At 34.0% G+C, this 22,620-nt stretch overlaps 1 protein-coding gene across 3 annotated transcripts in view; it reads left to right on the top strand.

Annotated features, from left to right (window-relative positions):
• The window catches only part of AFG2A (AFG2 AAA ATPase homolog A), a 291,836-nt gene that overhangs the window by 100,776 nt on the left and 168,440 nt on the right, over positions 1-22,620 (top strand). For all 3 annotated transcript variants that reach the window (XM_031691715.2, XM_072938051.1, XM_072938062.1), the window contains exon 14: positions 5,613-5,739. In XM_031691715.2, the coding sequence (XP_031547575.1) occupies positions 5,613-5,739 (127 nt within the window). The remainder of the gene's footprint in view (positions 1-5,612; positions 5,740-22,620) is intronic.

Raw genomic sequence — 22,620 nt, 5'->3', positions numbered from 1 at the left:
TGTTTTATGGAGGGCCCAGGTTGTTCTGCCCTGTGCACCCACAGCCACGGCGCCCAGCCCCTTGCAGTCCCCCAGGCCTGCCTCCGTGCAGCCGCCCCCGTCCTCCGCCCGGCTTGTGCAGCCTGGCCCTGCCCGCTGCTGCCGGCCCGCGTCTCAGGCTGGGTGTTGGGGGACGCTCTGTGCCCGTTTAACTTAGTTCTGTCAGACAAGGGCTGCTGTGTACAGATCCGAGCCTCAGAGGCTCCCCCGCTGTCCCGCTGGCCTCTCAGTTGGAGAGGGGAGACCCAGCGAGCGAGCGCCAGTCCTGCTTTGCCGCTCCCTCCCCGCGGGACCCGTCCTGCGCTGCTTTGCCTTTTGTTCTTTCTTTTTTGCTTTTCTCCTACCAGATTTTTGGCGTCTTTATCTTTTGAAGAGGGCGATGTTCTGTCGGAGTTCCGCAGGTGCTCTGGTTGGCTGAGCGGGTCTGTAGATGTGGGTCTTGGTGTAATTGTGGGAGAGGGTGACTTACGAGCGTCCTTCTACTCTGCCATCTTCTCCATCTCCGAAAGTTTTTAATTTTAAATGTCTAGCTCATCAATTATTTTTTTCATGGATCATGCCTTTAGTGTGTCTAAAATGTCAGTGGCATAGCTAAAATCACTAGAGTTTTCTTCTGTATTCTCTTCCAGGAGTTTTATAGTTTTGCATTTTATATTTAGGTCTATGATCTATTTTGAGTTAATATTTGTAAGGAGTGTAAAATCTGTGTCTAGAGTCATTTTCTTTTATGTGGATATACAGCCATGCTAGCACTATTTGTTGACAAGTTTTTGTCAGTTATTTTGTTTTTTCTGCATAGACAGTTTTTTCATCTGTGAATAAAGATAGTTTTATTTGGTTTTTTTCCCCCAGTCTGTATACCTTTTATTTCCTTGTCTTGTCCTATTGCATTAGCTAGGACTTCTAGTATACTGTTGAAAAACAGTGGTCAGGAAGGACATTTTGCCTTGTTTCTGATCTTAGCAGGAACGTTACTTATTTCTCACCATTAAGTGTGATGTTAGTTGCAGTTACGGTTTTTGTCGATGTTCTTTATCAAGTTGAGGAAGTTCCCTTTATTCCTGGTTTCCTCAATTTTTATTGTGATTGGGTGTTTAGCATAATTTGACAAAAAGGGCTCTTTGTCAGATCCTTTTTCTGTATCTATTGATGTGCTCATGCAATTTTTCTTTTTTTAGTCGGTTGATGTGATCGATTATATTCACTGATTTTTTAATGTTTAACTAGCCTTGTATACCTGGGATAAATCCTACTTGATCATAGTGTATAAATCTTTTTATATGTTTCTGAATTATACATACATTATTATGTATTGTTGAATTCAATTTGCTAATATTTTGTATATTCATAAGAGATAATTGGTCTGTAATTTTCTTGTGATGTCTCTGTCTGGTTTTGGTTTTAGGATAATGTTGGCCTCAGAGAATGAGCTAAGAAGTATTCCCTCTGCTTCTGTCTTCTAGAAGAAGTTGTAGAGAACTGTTATAATTTCTTCCTAAAGTGACTGGCAGATTTACCAGTAAACCTAACTGGGTCTCATGCTTTCTGTTTCAGAAGATCATTAATTATTCAGTTTCTTTCATTGTCATAGGCCTGTTCAGACTGTCCATTTCTTTTTCCTGTCAGTTTTGGCAGTCTGTCTTTCAAAGAATTTGTGGACATAAAGTTTTTCATAGTATTAATACTCATAGTACCCTTTATTAAACTTTTAAGGTCCATGGAATCTGTAACCATCTCCTCTTTCATTTCTAATGTTAGTAATTACTGATTTTTTCAAAGAGCCAGCTTTTGGTTTTATTGATTTTCTCTACTGATTTTCTGTTACCGATTTTACTGATTCTGCTCTGATTTTTACTTTTTCGTATGTTTATTTTGAATTTAAATTGTTCTTTCTTAGTTTCCTAAAGTAGAAGCTTACATTATTGATTTTATATCTTTCTTCTTTTCTAATACATGCATTCAATGCTATAAAATTCTCTTTAAGCACTACTTCCACTATATCCAACAAATTTTGATAAGCTGTACTTTCATTTTCATTTAGTTTAAAATATTTTTTGATTTTTGTCGAGATTTCTTTGACCTATGTATTATTTATAAATGTATTAAGTGTTTCATAATGTTCCAACTGTCTTTCTACTATTGATTTCGTTTGATTTCATTGTGGTCTGATAGCACACATTATATGATTTCTTTTCTTTATAATTTGTTATGTTTTATAGCCCTGAATGTAGTCTGTCTTGGTGAATGTTCCATATGACCTTGGGTAGAAAGTGTATTCTGCTGTTGTTGGATATGAAGTGGTATATGTATAATAATTATATCCAGTTGGCTGATGTTGCTGTTGAGTTCAACTGTGTCATTACTGATTTTCTGCCTGCTGAATCTGTCCATTTTTGATACAGGAGTGTTCAGATTTTCAACCACAATAGTGGATTCATCTGTTTCTTCTTGAAGTTCTATCAGGTTTTGCCTCACTTATTTTGATGCTCTGCTGTTAAATGACACACATTAAGGATTGTTATGTCTTCTTGGAGTATTGACTACTTTATAATGGAAATTCTTTCTTTATCCCTGATAAAGTAAACCTTTACTAATACAGTAGTATGTGTGGGGGGAGGGAAAGTGTTCTGTAGTCTATGATTAGGTTGCAGTCTTTCAAGGAGTCTCTGTTGCTGGACTATGAACTTCACAATTGTTTTTCAGTAACCTCCCTTACATGAGAGTGGGATAGGATGACTACAGAGAGCTGGAGTTGGGTATTTCCCTTCCTCCAGCTCAGTTGTGCTGTGATAAAACCCTAATAGTTTAGGAAATTGTTTCTCTTGAGGAAAGGTCTTATTGAGAAATACTGAATGTTCTGGCATATTTCAAAATGGCTTCTTCCCCCCTCCTTCTGCCAGAAGTATGAGGAGATTTTCCTCAGAATTTCTCTTTGAGAACCTGGTGTAGCTTCTGGATGTAAAACTCACAGAAATGTGAGGGTTTCCCCATGACTGGATCTTTCTGGAGTATTTAACTCTCAGATTTGTCTGCACTGAACCCTCCAGCAATTCATCAATTACATTTCAGGCTCTCCTGTCCCAACACTGCTTCCCATGGAGATTTCTGTTTATTGGTTTCTCTGTATCCAGCCTGTCTCTTCGGCTTTTGTGGCATTGATTTGCTTTATTGTTATGGTATGGGTGTTTGTGCACTCCCCAGATTCATATGTTGAAATCCTAAGAGGTGGATCCTTGGGGAGGTGCTTAGGTTATGAGGGTGGGGCCGTCATGAGTGGGATTTCGGTCTTTATAAAAGAGGCCCCAGAGAGCTTGCTCACCCGTTCTTATAGAGGACAGAATGAGAAGGTGTTGGTTACCAGCAGGGGAAGAGAGTCCTCACCTGACCACACCAGTCCCTTAATCTTGGACTTTACAGCCTCCAGACTATGAGAAATGAACTTCTACTGTTGATAAACCATCTACCATGTGATATTTTGTTATAGCAGCCTAAATGGATTAGGATACTTATGATCTCACATCTCTGAGGGATCTGAGAAGAAATAATTTTTCAGTTAGTAGAGTTTTTTACATGTTAGGAAGGAGTAAATGTGTCTAAGATCCTTACATGCTGGACGGGAAAACAGACCAATATTGCCCTTTTGTAGTCAGTTCTCCATGTTGTAGCCATTGTGATCCTCAAATACCTAAGTCTGATCTTGTCATGTCTCTACTTGTAACTTTCTGTTAACTTTAGAACAAAATCCAAACTCAGTAATTTGGATAACAAAGGCTTTGTTCTTATCCAGCCTTGGTTTATCTTTCTGTGCTAATCTTTTACATTTCTACCTTACTACTATGCTATTCTGAACTGTTTGCCATTTTCAATGTTCTGTGTTCTTTCTCTTTCCCTTCTTTTTCCTTGCCTGTCTGGTCCTCACTCATTTTTCAGGTCACAGGTTAGAGAATGTCTGCCCTGGACAGCTCACCTTGACTCTCCCAAAACCTGTTCATGTGACCTTCCTTAGCCTCTTTGTAGATAGGATAATAGCTAATTAGCAAAGTAAATACAATTGAAGGCCTTGGATATAATCTGTTGGTAGCCTGAAATATATCTATGCTTGTAGTCATTATGAAGGAGCCCTGAGAGCTTTTGCTAGCAATGTTCTGATCTAAGAGTTAAACTCTAATTTGGGAAAGTTATATTATGGAGGATTTTTGGAGGGATATGTAATCCATTTATTCAAAATATTCAAATTTTATTCTTAGGTAGAGTCAGATCAGCAAATTCATACACCTGCTGATTAGTCACTTGCAGGAATTAGTGCTAACCAAAACAAATCTCAGTGGCTTCCTTGGTCCCAAACTTTTTGACATTGGGAAGGACCATTTAATTTAATAAATTGACAGTGTGATTTATATAACAACCTGGAAGAACCAACCATTTAATTTAGTTAATTAACATTAAAATTTGTATAACACCTTCATATGTGTTTGCAGCTACTCTCCTGTGTATACGCTAAGTCAGGTTTTTGAACTTGTAATACATGCTGAGGTCTAAATTCTTTTATTTAGAGATCCTAATTACTTTATTGTTAAATATATTACATGGTGGTTATACTGAGGGTGTGCTTATTCTGTCATGGGTGCTAAGATAAAGGCATGGTGTATGTCCCTTCTGTCTTTTTTCCCTCTTCTCCAGTTCCCCATACTCAGTTACATCTGATTGAATTTATATGTTTAATATGTGTATAATGCTGTTTTACTCTATAGTTATCCACCCAGATGTGTATTATATATTTCTCAATTCTGAACAGATCTTAGTAAATCCCAGCTAATGCTAATGAGAATTCTGGGGCCTTGATGGTGTAATATCAAAGTTTTATTCACCAGTAAGACTTCTTGAGTTTACTTCTTAAAAGTCAATATTTAGTCATTTTTTTATGGTCAGAGGAAATGCGATTAAATTAAGGTGTAATTTGTCCTGGAGTGGTTTTGTAGTTGACCTGGAACATGAATAAAAGGAACAAAATTAAATGCTTTTTTGGCCTATTTTCCTGGGTAAGTTGATTACAGTGACTACCTACCTGCTGATATGTTGAAAAGATATTCTTAATATTTAAAAGTATCAAGATACATCAGAAATATCCCATTTGTTATGGATATGTAGAGTTTTCTGTCTCACATAGGCACTATGCTTCATGTGAAAATGAGTTTGTATCTTACTCAGTTTTTTAATTCCCAATTCTTGTCAGTATATATGCTGTATTAAATATAAATATTGATTAAATTAAATAATTATGTATTTGGTGAACTTTAAAAAAACTTTATATCTACTCAGATCTTTTATATTTGACACTCAGCATTTTATTATTGGAGAGAAAATGATCATGGTTGATGATGGAGGAAAAGAAATGATCTGAATATAGTTGGTTCTTAGATAATGATATTTCAGCAAGTAATGAATTCTGAAGTGTACGTTTTGTATTTTGAAACAGACAATGTTTTTTATTATAGAATATACAGTCTTCTAAAAATAATGAAGTATCTAGGGATAGGTAAACAAATTTTTAAAACTGTATTTTCAAAAATCAGTTCTTCAGGTGCTGGGAATGTAGCCGATCGTGTTTTGGCTCAGCTCTTGACGGAAATGGATGGCATTGAACAGTTAAAGAATGTGACAATTTTGGCAGCTACTAACCGCCCAGATAGGATAGACAAGGTAAGAAAGAAGGCAGTGTGGGCACTGTAAAATCAGGAACTGTATCATTTGATTGTTTTGGGTTTTTCATGTCAAATTACTTTCTACTTGTCATTTAGAGGATACTTACCGATCTTAAACTAAAGGAAATGAAGACAACAGAGAAAAGCTTTTGTTTATGTTTTTATTACTTATGGTTTGCTATTAAAGAAATTTTTTTGTTAACTCCTTGAATTTCCCCTCCCCCATTGTTGCATCAAACTCTCAGTGTATTTCCCTAGAGAACTGAAGTTCTGAAATTCTTTTTTTGGTTTCATCTGATTTATGTTAAATTTTTTTAACGTTTTAATTAATATTAAGATAAACAGGCTCTTTGGACTCAAGTTATTATCAACAACTTTCTAGAACTTCCTTGAAGGCCTAGCAGTTGCTTTCAAAGTAATTAGAATAAATTGGATTTATTTATGGCAATGGATTTTATTTCTCTTAAAAATTTCCTTAGACTGTAGCATTAAATTAAGCTATATAGGTGCAGAATTAACACTATCAAGCTATTGCTACCACTGTTTTTCCCCTGGTCATAGTTTAATCAAGGAGTTCACTAACGTTTAAGTGCCTAATTTATACTTCATGTATACTTTTTTAACAAGTATCTAAATTTAGAGTAAAAATTTACTCCTAGTGCATGAACCAGTTTCTCTTTTTCAGTTAATGTTATTGCCTCATGTATATGACCTTATGAGCTCCTCCCTCCCTATGCCCATATACATGGACTTTAAGTTTTCAAAATGGCATTTTTTTTTCAAATGATCTTTTTGAAGATTTGAAAGAAGTTTTTATGTGAGAAGAAAGCCTTGCTTTCGTTCAGTTAGGTATTTTGCTGTGCAATAAAGTCCCTTGGTCAAGTGCAGGTACAAACACTTTGGACCTTAATAAATTGTTCCCTTTCTGATGTAGTGCTATGTAGGAAGCTAGGTGAGTTCTGAACATTTATAGAATCTGGGTTGGTGCCCAGGTATCTCCGATGTCTATTAAAAAAAAAAAAGATAGGACTATATTTTTAATGAGGATTAAAGAGAGTGTTGAAAGAGCCCTTAAAGGTTACTTAATCTCACCTTTTGGTTTCACTGAATCTAGAAAAATCATCTTTCTCCTGCTATAAAAATGTATAAGAATACATTGTATTTTTATGACATTTGTCTCTTGGTTACCCCATGGCTAATGAGCTCTAAAATTTCTTCAGTTTGTTTCTCTACAGTGTCTAATCTAATAATGTCCTGCTTTGGTTTCTTAGTATTATATGTCCTTGTTATTAGACACATTTCTTGAAGTAGGACTTTAGGCTTACAGTAAACTTCACTGGATTCTTCTAAATCAAGCTGTATGATTTAGCCTGGTTCATGCTTATATTAATTTTTGCTTGCCATGTAACACATTACCCCAAATTTAACAGCTTCACATAATACTCATTTAAGTGTTTCTGGGGGTCAAAATCTGGGCATGGCATGATGGAGTTGTCTGCTCTGGTACTGGACAAGGTGTTGACCAACTGCATTCTCATCAGGAACTGATATTCTCTTCTAAGCTCACATTGGGGCAGAATTCACATCTTGTGATTGTAGACCTAAGGACTAAATTTCTTTACTGTCTGTCAGCTGGGAGCTTCTCTCAGCTTCTAGAGACCCACATGTGCCCTTACATCTTTAAAGACAGCAATGGAGAATCTCCATCATATTTTATCCATCTCATGCTTTAAATTTACATTACCAGTAAAAGGCTAGTCTCTTTTAAAGTTTCACCTGATCAAGTTAGGCCCACCAAGGAAAAATCTCTCCACCTTCGAGTCAGCTGGTTCAGGACCTTAATTACATTTGCCACAGCCCTTCACAATAGTACCTATATTAGCATTTGATTGAATAACTGGGAGAAGGTGTATGTCAATCAGAGAACCAGGATCTTGGAGCTGAAATAGAATTGTTCCTACCACAGTGCTCTTTAGCTTCTTCCCCAACCCCTACATAAGTTCTCGCATGGGCATTAAGAACAACTAACTTATCCTTTACTGTCCTATGATTGGCTACCAACCAGCTCTTTTGAAATGTCCTTGTTCTGTGGAATCTGTCTTTTCTCAGATGGAGCATTTCTCTGCCTTGCCTTGTTCAGATATATCTTTCTTCAAATTATACATATAATCTTTCTTAAAATAGAACAGGATAAATGAATTTAAACTCCTTTATTAAGCAAAGGATACTTTTTTTCATGTTCTTTATATGTGTAACTTTTTGTAGGACTATTATTTAATACAGTAGAATTGTTGACTTATAATCTCTTTTGCTTACTTTTCCCTCTGTAAGACCTGGATTGAATCCCAACTGTTATGTTTTGCCGTAAGGTGAAATTTATCCTAGTTTTAACCTACACCTGGTATAAAAGACCTCAAGAAATTTTTGAGATAAACATATATGAGATTCTTGGGTCACTCTAAGGTTTTGGGCCTTTTTTCAGTCTCATCTTAGAATAAGTCAAAACCCCAAAGGTAATGGTAAATGACTTCTATTCTCTTCAGGATACTTTGATCTGTGGGTATCTTGGGTCTCTTGGAGAAAATGCTTAACCAGATTTTGGGTGGAACTTATCTCCAAAGGTGGATGATTAAAGGGATGGAAGTGGTTCTTTGTTTTCATATTTCCATTTTTTTGCCTTGTTTTTATGTGTTTCTTGCTTGCTAATAATATTTCCCTTAGAAGGCAGATGCTATGTTTCATTAATGACAACTTGTCTAAGTAACAGTCTTTAATATCACAGAGTATGAGAAATTAGTTTGAAAAATATCTTGCCAGCATTCTAGTTATATTTTTGGTCTTTTATAAAATGGTACCTTTAATGCCTCATTTCTAAAATTACCTAATTATCCAAAATAAATGTTTTAGGTGTCAATATTATTGCACACTGGTAAAACCTTTTGACCAGCCTTTGCTTCAAGAGGCTGTAGAGAGAAGTATAAATACATACAAACATATTTACATATGCATATATATTTATATGTATGCTTGTCTATGTGTATCTATACATATATATGCATACATCATATATATGCATAAACATACTTATATACATGCTTTGATTAATTTTTTAAAAAGTTAGAAATCTAACTTATTTTAACCAACTAATTTTGGGTAAGCACATTTAAATTAAGATATTGAAAGTGTTTGAAATTATATACAAAGACTTAATTTTCACTAGGTCATGGGGATCTAAAGATCTTTAATTTGCTATTCAAATTTTTCAAAATTTATAATATTTAATTTTAATAGATGAAGTAATAATGAAATAATAAAATTATAACTGACCATAAAACATAAAATTGGTAAATGGAAAAAGTATTTTTCAGTGGTATAACAACAGTTACAAGATCATCAAATGATATGCAGTGCTTTCAAGTACAGCTTTGAATTCAGTACTTTGAACCATGGTCTAAATGTTCTGTTTATGCAAAAAACTATTTTAAATAATCAGAGATTTTTGTAAAAAATATTTTAATTGTTTTCTATTTCAGGTAAAGTTCTATATTCATATGCAATATGAATTTTATTGAGTGTACTTCTGTTATTACTCAGATGATGTATACTATATCAAAAGTGTATTTTCCAGATCTTTTTCTCTAAACCTTTATAAAATGTTACGTATCAATGTTAATATTAATGTAATATTAATGTTACATTTTATAAAAGTTCAGAGAAAACTCCTCCTCCTGCATATAGATGAGTGAAGAGAAATTGTATTTTCAAGAGTCCATTTTGCATAAGAATGACAGGATGTGAAGGACAAATGTATATTTTATAAAATATACAGCATTATTTGAATATTGTTTAATGTTACTATAAAAAAGTTTTAGGACGTGGGTGATTAGAATATGGTGTATAAAATGTGCCCTAAATATGCTGTTAGAAACAAAACAGTCTTAAGAAATGATTTAAAAAAAATTCCTATTATAATGAAATGAATAGACAGAGTTTTCACCACCTGTCTTGTCTGGAGGAAATAGTAGTAGGAAGAAAACAGGAAACAGAAGAATTAAAGTAAGTTTCCTATGCTGATGCTGAAAGGTAGAGATTTTGTCTTTGGCCTTAAACTGGAAAGAAAATTAAAAAGGACTGTTCTGGTATCAAAGGAATAATGCCTGTAGTCCAACTTTGGCTACATTTAATTAAGGTGTTTGGCCTTGTAAATTGGGTAGCATAGTTTACAATTCTATTGCCTGTTAACCCACAATCGCTATGTCATGATGACCTTAAGTTAGTGTGTTGGAATGGAGAATATTCTTGGACTGTCAGAGGACTGAAATTGATATCATTATATGACCCGTATGTTGTTCATTTTTAGTGTCTTTTTTGATCAATATTTCAGTTTAATATAGTATGGGGAAACTGAAGCTGGAGAACCCATGGGATTTGGTGATTGAGCAAGGGAAGTGAGATGTGTCTCAAGAATCACATTATTCTACTTCCTGCTATATCATATTTACATGTCAAACACGTTAGCTGTAATGTAGCATACTAGGTTGAGTAAGGTGTTTGCTTGGGGGTCTCTGATAGTATCCTGAAGTCTCCACAGACCTTTTACCCCAGCTCCCAACATTCCTCCTCCTGCATATAGATGAGTGAAGAGAAATTACATCCTCAAGAGTCCATTTTGCATAAGAATGATAGGATGTGAAGGACAAATGAAGATTAATGAGATTGTATGGTGTCATGTAGTCACATTGTTTTTAGATTGATGATGGCCTGGATTTCCACAGCATCAGGAGACTTTAGAACAATGAACAACTAAATTATTTTTGATGTCCAAATAATATTTAAAAGCCCAAACTCTAGGAGTTTATATTGTTCTTTGTTAGACTGTTGCTTATGTGGACCCTTTAGAGGAGTATAGTGTTCAATCCGTGATATTTTGTACATTTGTGTTGCGTATTAAGGAAGAAATGATCTTGTCTTCTTTCTCTGGTGTGAAACAAGCTTCAAAAATTTTTTTATAATGAATCTTTTTAAATTTAGTCCCTTCGGTTACTTGTAGTACAGATGCTTGTTATATAATAGGCTCTCAATAATAATTACTATTATAAATATTACCTCTCACATGAAACCTACTATTCTCATAGCAGTAAATTTATAGAATTTTAAAAATTCTTCTCAGATTGCTCAATTGAGGAAGATTTTGGAAGTTATGTAGAGGTCTTGAGTAATTCAGTGTTCAAAATTATTTTCTAACTTAGTGTGTTTAACTCATCAAAGTAATAAACTAGCATTAATTTTCCTTCCAGTTTTTCTGGAAGATAAGTTATGGGTTAACTATGACTTAATATTTCTGTTTCTTAAATACTGTAAGTTAAAAGTTGGTTTTATTTGATGTCTTTGTAACATGGAAAATATTAGCATGTTTAGAAATGTCAGCACATGAGAAGCTAAATGCATGTAGTTTCCACTTTTCAAATGAATTGTGTTCCAGAAATACTCTCAGAAAGGTTTCAGATACGTTTGTAAATGGCTTTCCTCTCCACTCTTCCAAGTTATAAGTTAAATGTTCTGTTCATCTATTATTGCTGCTCTCTGTTTAGTCAGAACTAAAAACCAAACTGCTTGACCTAACAGATGTTAAAAGTTTAAATGGATCATAATTCTCTACCTTTCTGTACGTATTTAAGGAAAAGATGCTTAATCATCTTTAATATTATTTATCAAAATGATGTAGAAAGTCTTAGTGTGTTAGAATCTGAGCCACAGTGTAGTCAGATCTAGGAGGCTTCCTCCAAGGTCATCTTCCAATGTCAGCTTTACCATCCTTTACAGGACTCTTGGAAGTAGTTTTATTATTGTTACTGAGTATTTGTGTGTTTCTTTTTTGTTTTTTTAAAAAGTGCCAAGTGTTTTCACTATATCTATTATGGCAACCACTATAAGGGTTTCAGCTTTGGGAGTGGAGGATTGGAAGAACAGAAGTTGGTCAGAGGTTGTATGGATCATATCTCATTTAGATGTTGATAAGATAAGGACTGTCTGTCCCAGGGGTCAGGCAGTTATGACCTGTGCACTACATCTTGTCCATCACTTGTTTTTGTACATCCCATGACCTAAGAATGATTTTTATATATTTAAATGGTTGGGAAAATATGATGATTTTGTGACATGTGAAAATAATGTGAAATTCAAATTTCAGTCCTCATAAATACACTGATTTTTAATGTAGTGACTGTGACTATTTGTACTACTACTGTAGAGTAGTTACAGTAGAGACTTATGGGCCTGTAAAGCCTAAATTATTTACCATTTGGACCTCTACAGAAAGTTTACTGACCATTGATCTTTCCTTGTAAGCTTTTAGCAGTTTAGTAAAAGACTCAATGTCTGTTCATACATAAGCCACAAAGTTTTTCGAAAGATTGTTTAAATACATTTATTGCATAAATTTTCTGAAGATAAATTATTTAAGTCTATAATATAAGCTGTGCTTAAAATAAACCAATAATAGTAGGAAGGGTGTATTAACTTCTTGTTCTTTAAACTACCTTTAATCTCTTCTTGAACATTCTTTTAATATTTAATCTTTTCAAGTACATTTTCTTGGACTAAATAATTAGTCTTTCCAACTTAATGATGCACCAAAATCCAAAAATATAGAAATGCAGTTTTTTATTGTATGAAAACTGGTAAATATTTATTCATGACATCTCAGTCTTAAAGTTACATTGCTTTTTTGCTTTTTATCATTGTGTGTTGAAATCCTTTTGTAGTATTTGTCATGATTGGAATTTTCAGTCTAGATATTTAAATTTGGAGGAGTTAAGAGTCTGTGTTTATATATTTGCTTAGTAAATAGTATCTGATGCCAGCACCGTGCAAATAGTATGTTTAATCTTCTATTAAAGAAAGAGTAATAACATAATAAAATACATATTGCCCTTGATACCCAAGTCCTAAGAGAAATTAATTCTTTCAAGATTGGAGAGAACTGGAGGGTCTGATGGTTTAGTTATCTTTCTGATGCATTGATCTTTTTATAAAATTTCTACCCATCATTTCTCCATCCTTTGCTCACTCACCTGTACTTGTGGGGAACCTGTTAACTCATGAAATAAACCATACATCTTTGTCTCAGACTATCAGGAAGTTCTTTATTCTACTGAACCAGCTGTTGTTTTCCTGTCTACAGCTTAGCTTCTACACACCAGCCTGTTTCTACTCCAAAATGCTATAAAGAGCAGTTTTTAATACCTCTTCTATGTGGTTCTTTATTTTTGAAAGCTGTGTCGTGTGTCTCATCTTTACATTCCATCTCACCAACCAGTCAGTCTTTTCTCCTCCAGGCTTGATTGATGTCTTGTTTTATTTCATGTGGTGCCCTTATTCCATCTTCAGCATTCTTACCCTTTTTTTCCCCCTGAACTATTGTCTGTTTGTTCCTTTCTCTCTGAAATTATGGTATCTGCAAATGAATATACTATAATTAAGTTTTAATGTGATCAGTACAAAGCTTACTGAGACACTTAATGCTTTTAACCTGAATATTATGCACCAGCTAATGCATTCCACGACTGTATTAGTTTCTTTGCCAGTTCAGTCACACTGTGGACTACTATTGAATTTAAAATCATCAGGAATAAAACAAAAGCAAAACTCAAGCATCCAGCTCTTTTCTCAAAATCTTTTGCTAAGTAATAACTTTACTGCCTTGGGCTTATACTATTACTTTCATTTAAGAATTAAGTTAAACTGTGAGATCTCATGACTTATGCCCACTCCAGCTCCAGCTGTCCAGCCAGGGTGGCTCCAATGTGGTATATACCAGGCCCCCCCTACCTTCACTCCCCCCAGCTCCAGCTGGCCTGCCGAAGCTGTGCAGCACATCAAGTCTGCACAAGGAATGCTTCTACACAAAGCCATACCTTTAAGACCAGGAGAGGTAACCATTTCACCTAATTCGTAGAAACAAACAGAAAATCAAGCAAAATGAGAAGACAAATGAATGTGTTCCAAACGAAAGAAGAACATACAACCACAGGTTGGGGCCAACAAAACCCTAATGAAATGGAGATCTGTCATTTACCTGACAAAAGAGTTAAAATTAATGGTCCTAAAGATGCTCATTAACTTGGGAGAAGAATGGAGGAATACAGTGAAAATGTCAACAAAGAGAAAATATAAGAAAGAACCAATCAAAGCTGAAGAACACAGTAACTGAAATGAAAAATACACTAGAGAGAATCAACAGCAGATTAGAAAATTTAGAAGAACAGATCAGTGATCTGGAAGGCAGAATAATGGAAATCACCCAATCAGAACAGCAGAAATGAAAAAAGCATACTAACATTTGCCTCCCTGAAGGAAGAGAAAGAGAAAGGGAGAGAAAACTTATTTGATAGAATAATAGCGGAAAACTTTCTTACCCTGGAAGAGGAAACTGATATCCATGTCCAGGAAATACAATTCCAAACGAGATGAATCCAAAGGGATCCATACCAAGGCATATTATAAATAAAATGACAAAAATGAAAGATTATGAAAAATTTAAAGGCAGCAAGAGAAAAACAACTACTATTGACCTTTGAACAATGTGGATTTGAACTTTGATTGTCCACTTATACGCAGATATTTTCCTGTAGTGAATACTGTAATACTACATGATCTATAGTTGGTTGAATCGCTGGATGTGGAGGAACCGTGGATACTGAGAGCTGACTATAAATTATATGCAGGTTAACTAACCCCCGTGGTGTTCAAAGGTCAACTGTAATTACATCCAAGGGAACTGACATTAAGACTGTCAGCTGATTTTTCAGCAGGCACTGAAAATTAAAAGTTTTGAAAGAAAAAAACTTAGAACTCAAGAATACTCTACCTGGCAAGGTTTATCATTTAGAACTGAAGGAGAGATAAAAGTTGCCCAGATAAGCAAAAACTAAAGGAGTTAATCACCACTAAACTGGCCTTACAAGAAATGCTAAAGGGTCTTCCTTAAACATAAAAGGCCATAACTAGAAATAAGAAAATATATGAAAAAAAGATCTCACTGGTAAAGGCAAATTTAAGCCAAATGCAGTGGATCAACCACTTCAAAAGCTAGTATGAAGGTTAAAATAAGTAATAAATTAAGTTATAACTACAATAAGAAGTTAAGGATACACAAAATAGATGTATATATTACATCAAAACATAAAACATGGGAGAAGGAGTAAAAATGTAATGCTTTTTAGAATGAATTTGACTTAAGCGACTGTCAGCTTAAAACAAATAGCTATATATATGTATGAAACTCACGGTAACCACATATCAAAAAACTTCAATAGAAACAAAAAATAAAGAGAAAGGAAATCAAACATTATCAAACCACAAGGCGAGAGACCAAGAGAAGAAGACATGAACACAGAACTACAAGAACAACCAGAAAACAATTAGAATAGCAATACTTACTTTAAATGCACAAATGAAAAGACCTATGGTGACTGGATAAAAAAGATGCACCTGTATGCTGCCTACAAGAGAGCTATTTCAAATCTAAAGCCACACACACACACTGAAAGTATACAGATGGGCAAAGATATTTTATGCAAATGGAAACAAAGAGAAAGCTGGGGTAGCAATAGTCATTTCAGACAAAGTAGACTTTAAACAAAGACTGTAACAAGGGACAAGGTGCCAGTCTAAGAAGAAGACATAACATTTGTAATTATTTGTGTACCCAACATAGGAACACCTAAATATATAAAGCAAATATAAACAGACCTAAAGGGAGAAATTGATGGCAAGGTAATAATAGTAGGGGCCTTTAATATCCCACTTATATCAACAGATAGCTCATCCAGACAGAAAATCAATCAGGAAGCACTGTCCTTGAATGACACATTAGGTCATGTTGAATTAATGTTGAATTAATAGATACATACAGCACAGTTCATCCAAAAACTGCACAATACACATTAAAGAATGAATGGCACATTTTCCAGAATAGATCACATGTTAGGCCACAAAACAAGTCTCAGTAAATTTAAAAGATTGAAATCATATCAGGCATCTTTTCTGAATGCAGCAGTATGAACTTAGAAATAAATTACAGGAAGGAAACTGGAAAAATACAGCACATGGAGACTAAACAACATACTATTAAGCAACTAATGGGTCAACAAGGAAATCAAAGAGGAAATGAAAAAATATCTTGAGTCAAATGAAAATGGTAACACAACTTTTCAAAATCTATGGGACACAGCAAAAGCAGTTTTAAGATGAAAGTTCGTATCAATCAAGCCTACCTCCTCAAGACCAAAAATTGTTAACAATCTATCTTCATAGTTAAAGCCACACTCATGAAAAAAAGAGGACCCAAATATATGAAATCAGAAATGAAAGAGGAGATCTTATAACCAATACCACAGAAACCCAAAGAATCATAAAAGACTCATAAAAGTTCTTGGAACATGCAGTCTTGCAAGACTAAAGGAAATGGATAAATTCATAGAAACATGCAGTCTTCCAAGACTGAAACAGGAAGAAATAGAAAACCTGAACAGACCAATTAGTAGTAATGAAATTGAATCATTTATTAAAAAGCTTCAACAAACAAAAGTCTGGGACCAGACGGCTTCACAGATGAATTCTGCCGAATATTTAAAGAAGAGTTAATGCCTATCCTTCTCAAACTATTCCAAAAAAAATTAAACAATTGGAAACATTCTTAAACTCATTCGACAAGATGCACATTAGTTACTCTGATACCTAAACCAGACAAAAACATCATACACAAAAAAGAAAATTACAAGCCAATATTCATGGTGAACATAAAAGCAAAAATCCTGAGTAAAATATTAGCAAACAAAATTATTAAACCAAATAACATTAAAAAGATCACATGCTTTGATCAAGTGGGATACATTCCAAGGATGTAAGGATAGTTCAATATCTGCAAATTGATCAACATGGAATATACCATATTAGCAGAACAAAAAATGGAAAGGGATGCTATGCTCATGGATTGAAAGAATCAATATTGTTAAAATGTCCATATTATCCAAAGCAATCTACAGACTCAGTGCAATCCCTATCAAAATTCCAATGATATTTTTCATAGAGCTAGAACAAATAATCCTAAAATTTGTATGGAACAACAAAAGACCATGGATAGCTAAAGCAGTCTCGAGAAAGAGCAAAGCTGGAAGCATCCTGTGCCCTGATTTCCAACTATCCTACAGAGCTACAGTAATCTAAGTGGTACGGTACTGTCACAGAAACAGACACATAGATTAATAGAACAGAAAAGAGAGCGCAGGAATAAACCTATGCTTATATAGTCAATTAATCGATGTCAGTGGAGATAAGAATATACAATGGAGAAAAGACAGTCTCTTCAATAAATGGTGTTGGGAAAACTGGAGAGCTACATGCAAAAGAATGAAACTGGATCACTTATACCATATGCAAGTAAGCTCATATGGAATTAAAGGTTTAAATGTAAGACCTAAAACCATAAAACTCCTAGAAGAAAACATAGTCAGCTCCTTGACATCTGTCTTGGCAATATTTTTTTGGATCTGTCTCCTGACAACAGCAAAAATAAATGGGACTACGTTAAACTTAAGCTTTTTGCACAGTGAAGGAATTTTTCAACAAAATGAAAATGCTGCCTGCTGAATGAGAGGAGATATTTGCAAATGATATACCCAGTAAGGGGTTAATATCCAAAATATACAAAGAGCTCGTACAACTTAACATCAGAAGACAACTTGATTAAAAAATGGGCAAGGAATAGACATTTTTCCAAAGAGAACATATAGAGAGCCAGCAGATACATGAAACAATGCTCAACATCATAATCATCAGAGAAATGCAAATCAAAACCACAATGAGATATTACCTTATATCTGTCAGAATGAGTGTTATCAGGAAGACAACAAATAACAGGTATTAGTGAGGGTCAAGTAGAACTACCATACGACTCAGCAATTCCTCTTCTGGAATTTATTATTTATCTGAAGAAAAACTCTAAGACAAAAAAGATATATTCTCCCCTGTGCTTGTTGCAGCATTACTTACATAGCCAAGATTTGGAAGCAAACTAAGTGCCCATCAATAGATGAGTGGGTAAAGAAGATGTCGCACACACACACCACCCACACGGTGGAAATTACTAAGTCATAAAAAAGAATGAAATCTTGCCATTTGTGCCAATATGGATGTACCCTAGAGGATATTATGGTAAGTGAAATGAGTCAGACAGGGAAAAATATATACTATATGATTTCAGTTACATGTAGAATCTACAAAGCATAACAAATAAACAAACAAAAGAAACAGACTTATAGATACAGAAAATAAACTAATGGTTGCCAGAGTGGAGAGGAGTGAAGGAATGGGCGTAAAAGGTGAAGAAAATTTAAGGAGTACAAACTTCCAGATATAAATTGGCTCTGGAATGTAATGTGCTGCATAGAGAATATAGTCAGTAATATTGTTGTAACTTGGTGTGGTGACAGGTGGCAACTAGACCTGTGATGATCATTTCATATTGTGTACAAATATCAAGTCACTATTTGTACACCTGAAACTAATATAATATTGTAAGTCAGTTATACTTCAATAAAAAATGGAATGAATGATATACACTATAACATGAATGAAATTTAGGGACACTTCTCTAAGTAAAAGAAGATATAAAAGATTATGTATTATATCATTTCATTTATATAAATTTCTAGAAAAGTCAAACCTATAGTGATAGAAAGCAGATTATTGATTGTCTAGTGCTAAGCGTGGGAGTGGAGACTGACTACTAAGATTGAGAAGGAAAATTTTCCAGATAATGAAAATATCCTGAAACTAGACTTCATTGATGATTGCACTACAGACATTGAACTGTACACTTTAAATGGGTGGATTTTATGGTATGTAAACTATATCTCAATAAAATAAAATGAAATAAAATTGGGGGGGTGAATGAGACATGCAGACACACGTTAAGGGATCTTGGTTTCTAATTCTAGTTCTTTTGCTAACAAACTGTGTATTCATTTGGCCCTGTGCTTCTGTGCCTGTCAAAGACGTACTAGATAATCCCTGATATATCACTCATGTTCTGTAATTCTCTTATTTTGTGACGCAGAGATAGAAATAAAGATTCCACATGCTACATGAAAGGATACTATTTACCAAATTTCTGAAGTTCTTGTTTTGGTATTTTAGGTTTTATGGTTTTTTAAGTTTTTTTAGGTATCACCTTGTCAAACTTTCTTGTTATTGAAAAGTTCCTTTCTTCAAACAGGTTGTAAAGTAAGCAAATACTATCCAGGTGTGCAAAAATGACCTTTTTTTTAAACAACTTGATTGTCAGCAAAGAGGGGGAAAGCCGTAAATCAGCCTTAAAGCTGCTGTTGTGTAATGGAAAACTTGGTTGACAGTTGAAGAACACCTTAACTTTTTCACTGAAAATTTATTACTCTTTGAAAAAGGAAAACTTGTTGAACTGCATATTTTCTCTTATAACAGTTGCCTGTTCAGCCTGTAATATTTTGTTCTATTTAATATACTATTTAAAAAAAATCTTCTATGAATGTTAAAATAGTTTTGAGTTAAAACAGAAATGTTTAACTATATTATTATTTAAAATCGAGTTGCTTTTAAGTTTGAAAAAGCTTCTTTGCTTGGATTATTAATGCTTATAGAATACCATATTTGGGAACTAATGTTAAGTGTAGCCAAGTACTAAATCCTAAGCCATGTATTAAATGTTTTAAAGTCATTAGTAGAAGGGCTAATTTGGAATTTGGTAATTATTTTTAAAGGGCATAGAGAGTGTTAACAATGATACTCCATTTTTGTGTCTGGCATTCTATTCAGTTTTCAGTGTGTGTGTTTGGAAGGGGTGTGCAAAAGTATCAGCGGGGCATGTAATAAAAGAAAACTCAGTTCTTTTAGATATGTGCAAAATATAACTTGAAGTACAGATAAATTTTAAAATATTATAATCATAAAACATAAGCAATCTAAACTTTGTCTGCAGTAATGTACTGGCATATACATCAGAGTAAAGTTGGAAAAGTAGAGTTTTAGATCTCATACTCTTCAGTCTCTATCATCTGTGTTCTTTATTTGACAATAAATTTGGTATTGCAGTTACACTTTTTGGACACAAGATGGTGATGCTCACTCGAAATGTTTCCTGAGTGTAGGATCTACTGCTTTTATTTTATTTTTTTAGTCATCAGTTACCTTTTTACTTATTTATTCATTCATTTATTTAAGTATAATTGATTTACAATATTATATTACTTTCAGATGTAGAGTATAGTGATTCAGTATTTTTTACAATTTATACTCCATTAAAAGTTATTACAAGATAAGGGTTATAATTTCCTGTGCTATACAGTATATTTTTTGTTGCTAATCTATTTTATACATAATAATTTGTATCTCTTAATCCAGTACTTCTAATGTGCCCCTCTTTCCCTCTCCCCAAACTACTAGTTTGTTTTCTCTATCTGTGAGCCTGTTTCTGTTCTGCTATATAAATTCTTTTAACATTTTTTAGATTCCACATATAAGTCATATCACACAGTATTTGTCTTTCTGACTTATTTCAGTATATATAAGCAACTCATACAACTCAGTATCAAAAAAAGCAAATAACTTGATCAAAAAATGGGCAAAAGACCAGAACAGACCTTTTTTCAAAGAAGACATACAGATGGCCAACAGGCGCATAAAAAGATGCTCAACATCACTAATTATTAGAGAAATGCAAGTCAGAACCACAATGAGATATCACCTCACACCTGTCAGAATGGCTATCATCAAAAAGTTTACAAATAACAAATGTTGGCGATGATGTGGAGAAAAGGGAACCCTTGTACACTGTTGGTGGTAAATTGGTGCAGCCACTATGGAAAACAGTATGGAGATGCCTCAAAAAACTGAAAATAGAACTACCGTATGATCCATCAATCCAATTCCTGGGTATATATTCTGAAAAAATGAAAACTCAATTCAAAAAGATACATGCACCCCTATATTCATAGTAACAGTATTTTCAGTAGTCAAGACATGGAAGCAATCCAGGTGTCCATCAACAGATAAATGGATAAAGAAGGTGTGGTATGTTTGTATATACAATGGAATATTACTCAGAATCTACTACTTTTAGAAGCTTCCCCTCCTGAAACCAATGGATGAACAGCTGGCTTTGCTTTTAAAAATAGTAGTTGAAATTTTTGTGTGTGTTGTGTCCTGCTGCATAACTTATTTAACAACAATTTAAGTGTAGGTTTATGTAAGTTTGGGCTAGGGGAGGTGGGCACATTAAGAAAAGGGAAATTTTTAACAGTAGAGAGAGAACTAGCAGTCATTAGGTGTACACTATCCATCAGGCATTTGTTGGGTGATTTATATATGATATCTAATTGATTCTAGTCAAAGCACTCTATTAGCTCAGTAAATTGTGCATAATTAGTAATGTGTGTATTCTTTCATAAAAACCATGGATACCATCAATTTAGTATCTTTAGACAGTTTTAAGCAAGGTTGTCACTCTGTTTTGTTTTTTTTTTTAAATAGTTTCTTATATAGTTAAACATATACTTATCATACTATATGGCAGTCCGTCTCCTAGGTATTTATCCAAGAGAAATTAAAACATTTGTCCACACAAAGATCTGTAAGTAAATGTTTAAATTTTAAAATTATGAAAATGTACTTTTCCTTTTTTCCTTAGTTTATTTTAATGCTAGATTACACTCTTGTCTCCTGGAAGGAGCAGTGCAGTTGAATCAGATCAGTGCTTTGGATCAGTCATTATGTTGTATATCAAGTAATAGTGTTGACTTTTCAGTAGCTTTTTAATCTCTTATGCCAGTAAAATGTATGGCGAAAGGTTATGTATTTGATGACATTTGCTGACAGACTTATTCAGAGGTATATTTTGTTATGGAAAAAGCAAGTATAAGCAAATTATAATACTTACACCTTTTGGAAATCTTGATTCTGAAACTTTTTTAGATATTAAAGTGCAAAAAAAGAATATTTGCTGTAGTAAGATTAAAAACAAAAGATAGTATATTATATGTAAGTAGAAAGGTGAAGACAAATATTAATATGTGGGAAAGGTGAGCAAAATTATATTTTTTAAAATTATGTATAAGATACTTTGGATATTTAAGAGTTCTTCATTATTCCATATTTTCAGGCTTAAAGGTGTGTTCGTTTCCTCTTCTTGATAAAATGTAAGCGTGCATTTTCAAAGACCAGTAGAAGGCTGATATTTTATTGAGTGCAGTGACTTTATGAGGTAGGAGCTATGACTGCCCATTTCACACCTGAGGAAACTGTTACTTAAAAAGATTAATGAAATTGCCTGATTCAGTGGAGCTGGCAGTTTAACAAATTCAGGCAGTTTCAGAAGTCACACTGTAAACCACTGACTAATTTAATTCTTAAGTTGTCTGTCAGATTTAATGTCTTTGAATTGTTTGTTTATTTAATGCTTTGACCATCTTCTGCTTTCGTGTTTATAAACCTGAATTCAGTCTCTGACGTTTGCATTGTATTACTAGACGACTGGTCGTGCTGTGTGTGTGTGTGTGTGTGTGTGTGTGTGTGTGTGTGTTTTCTCCCTTGTAAAAACTATGCTGTAATATCAGTTAGTGAAGTAGTTTTTGTCACAGTTTAAGTGAAGTTATCAGCCTTCACTTTAAAAAGAGAAAGGGAAAGGAAAAAAGGAGAAAGAAGAAAAGGGAGAGGAGTGGAGAAGCAGAGTTTGCATGTGTGGTGTAATGTTTTTGAGTTGATTACAATTGAAAAACTAAGCATTTGTAAGTAGATAATAAACTTACCTTTATACTCCCAGGAAAATCTAACTGAAGACAGTTAG

Source organism: Vicugna pacos, chromosome 2 (assembly GCF_048564905.1).
Source record: "Vicugna pacos chromosome 2, VicPac4, whole genome shotgun sequence".
Taxonomy (NCBI): domain Eukaryota; kingdom Metazoa; phylum Chordata; class Mammalia; order Artiodactyla; family Camelidae; genus Vicugna; species Vicugna pacos.
Note: the sequence above shows the minus strand (reverse complement) of the source record. Positions and strands in the feature narration are given on the sequence as shown.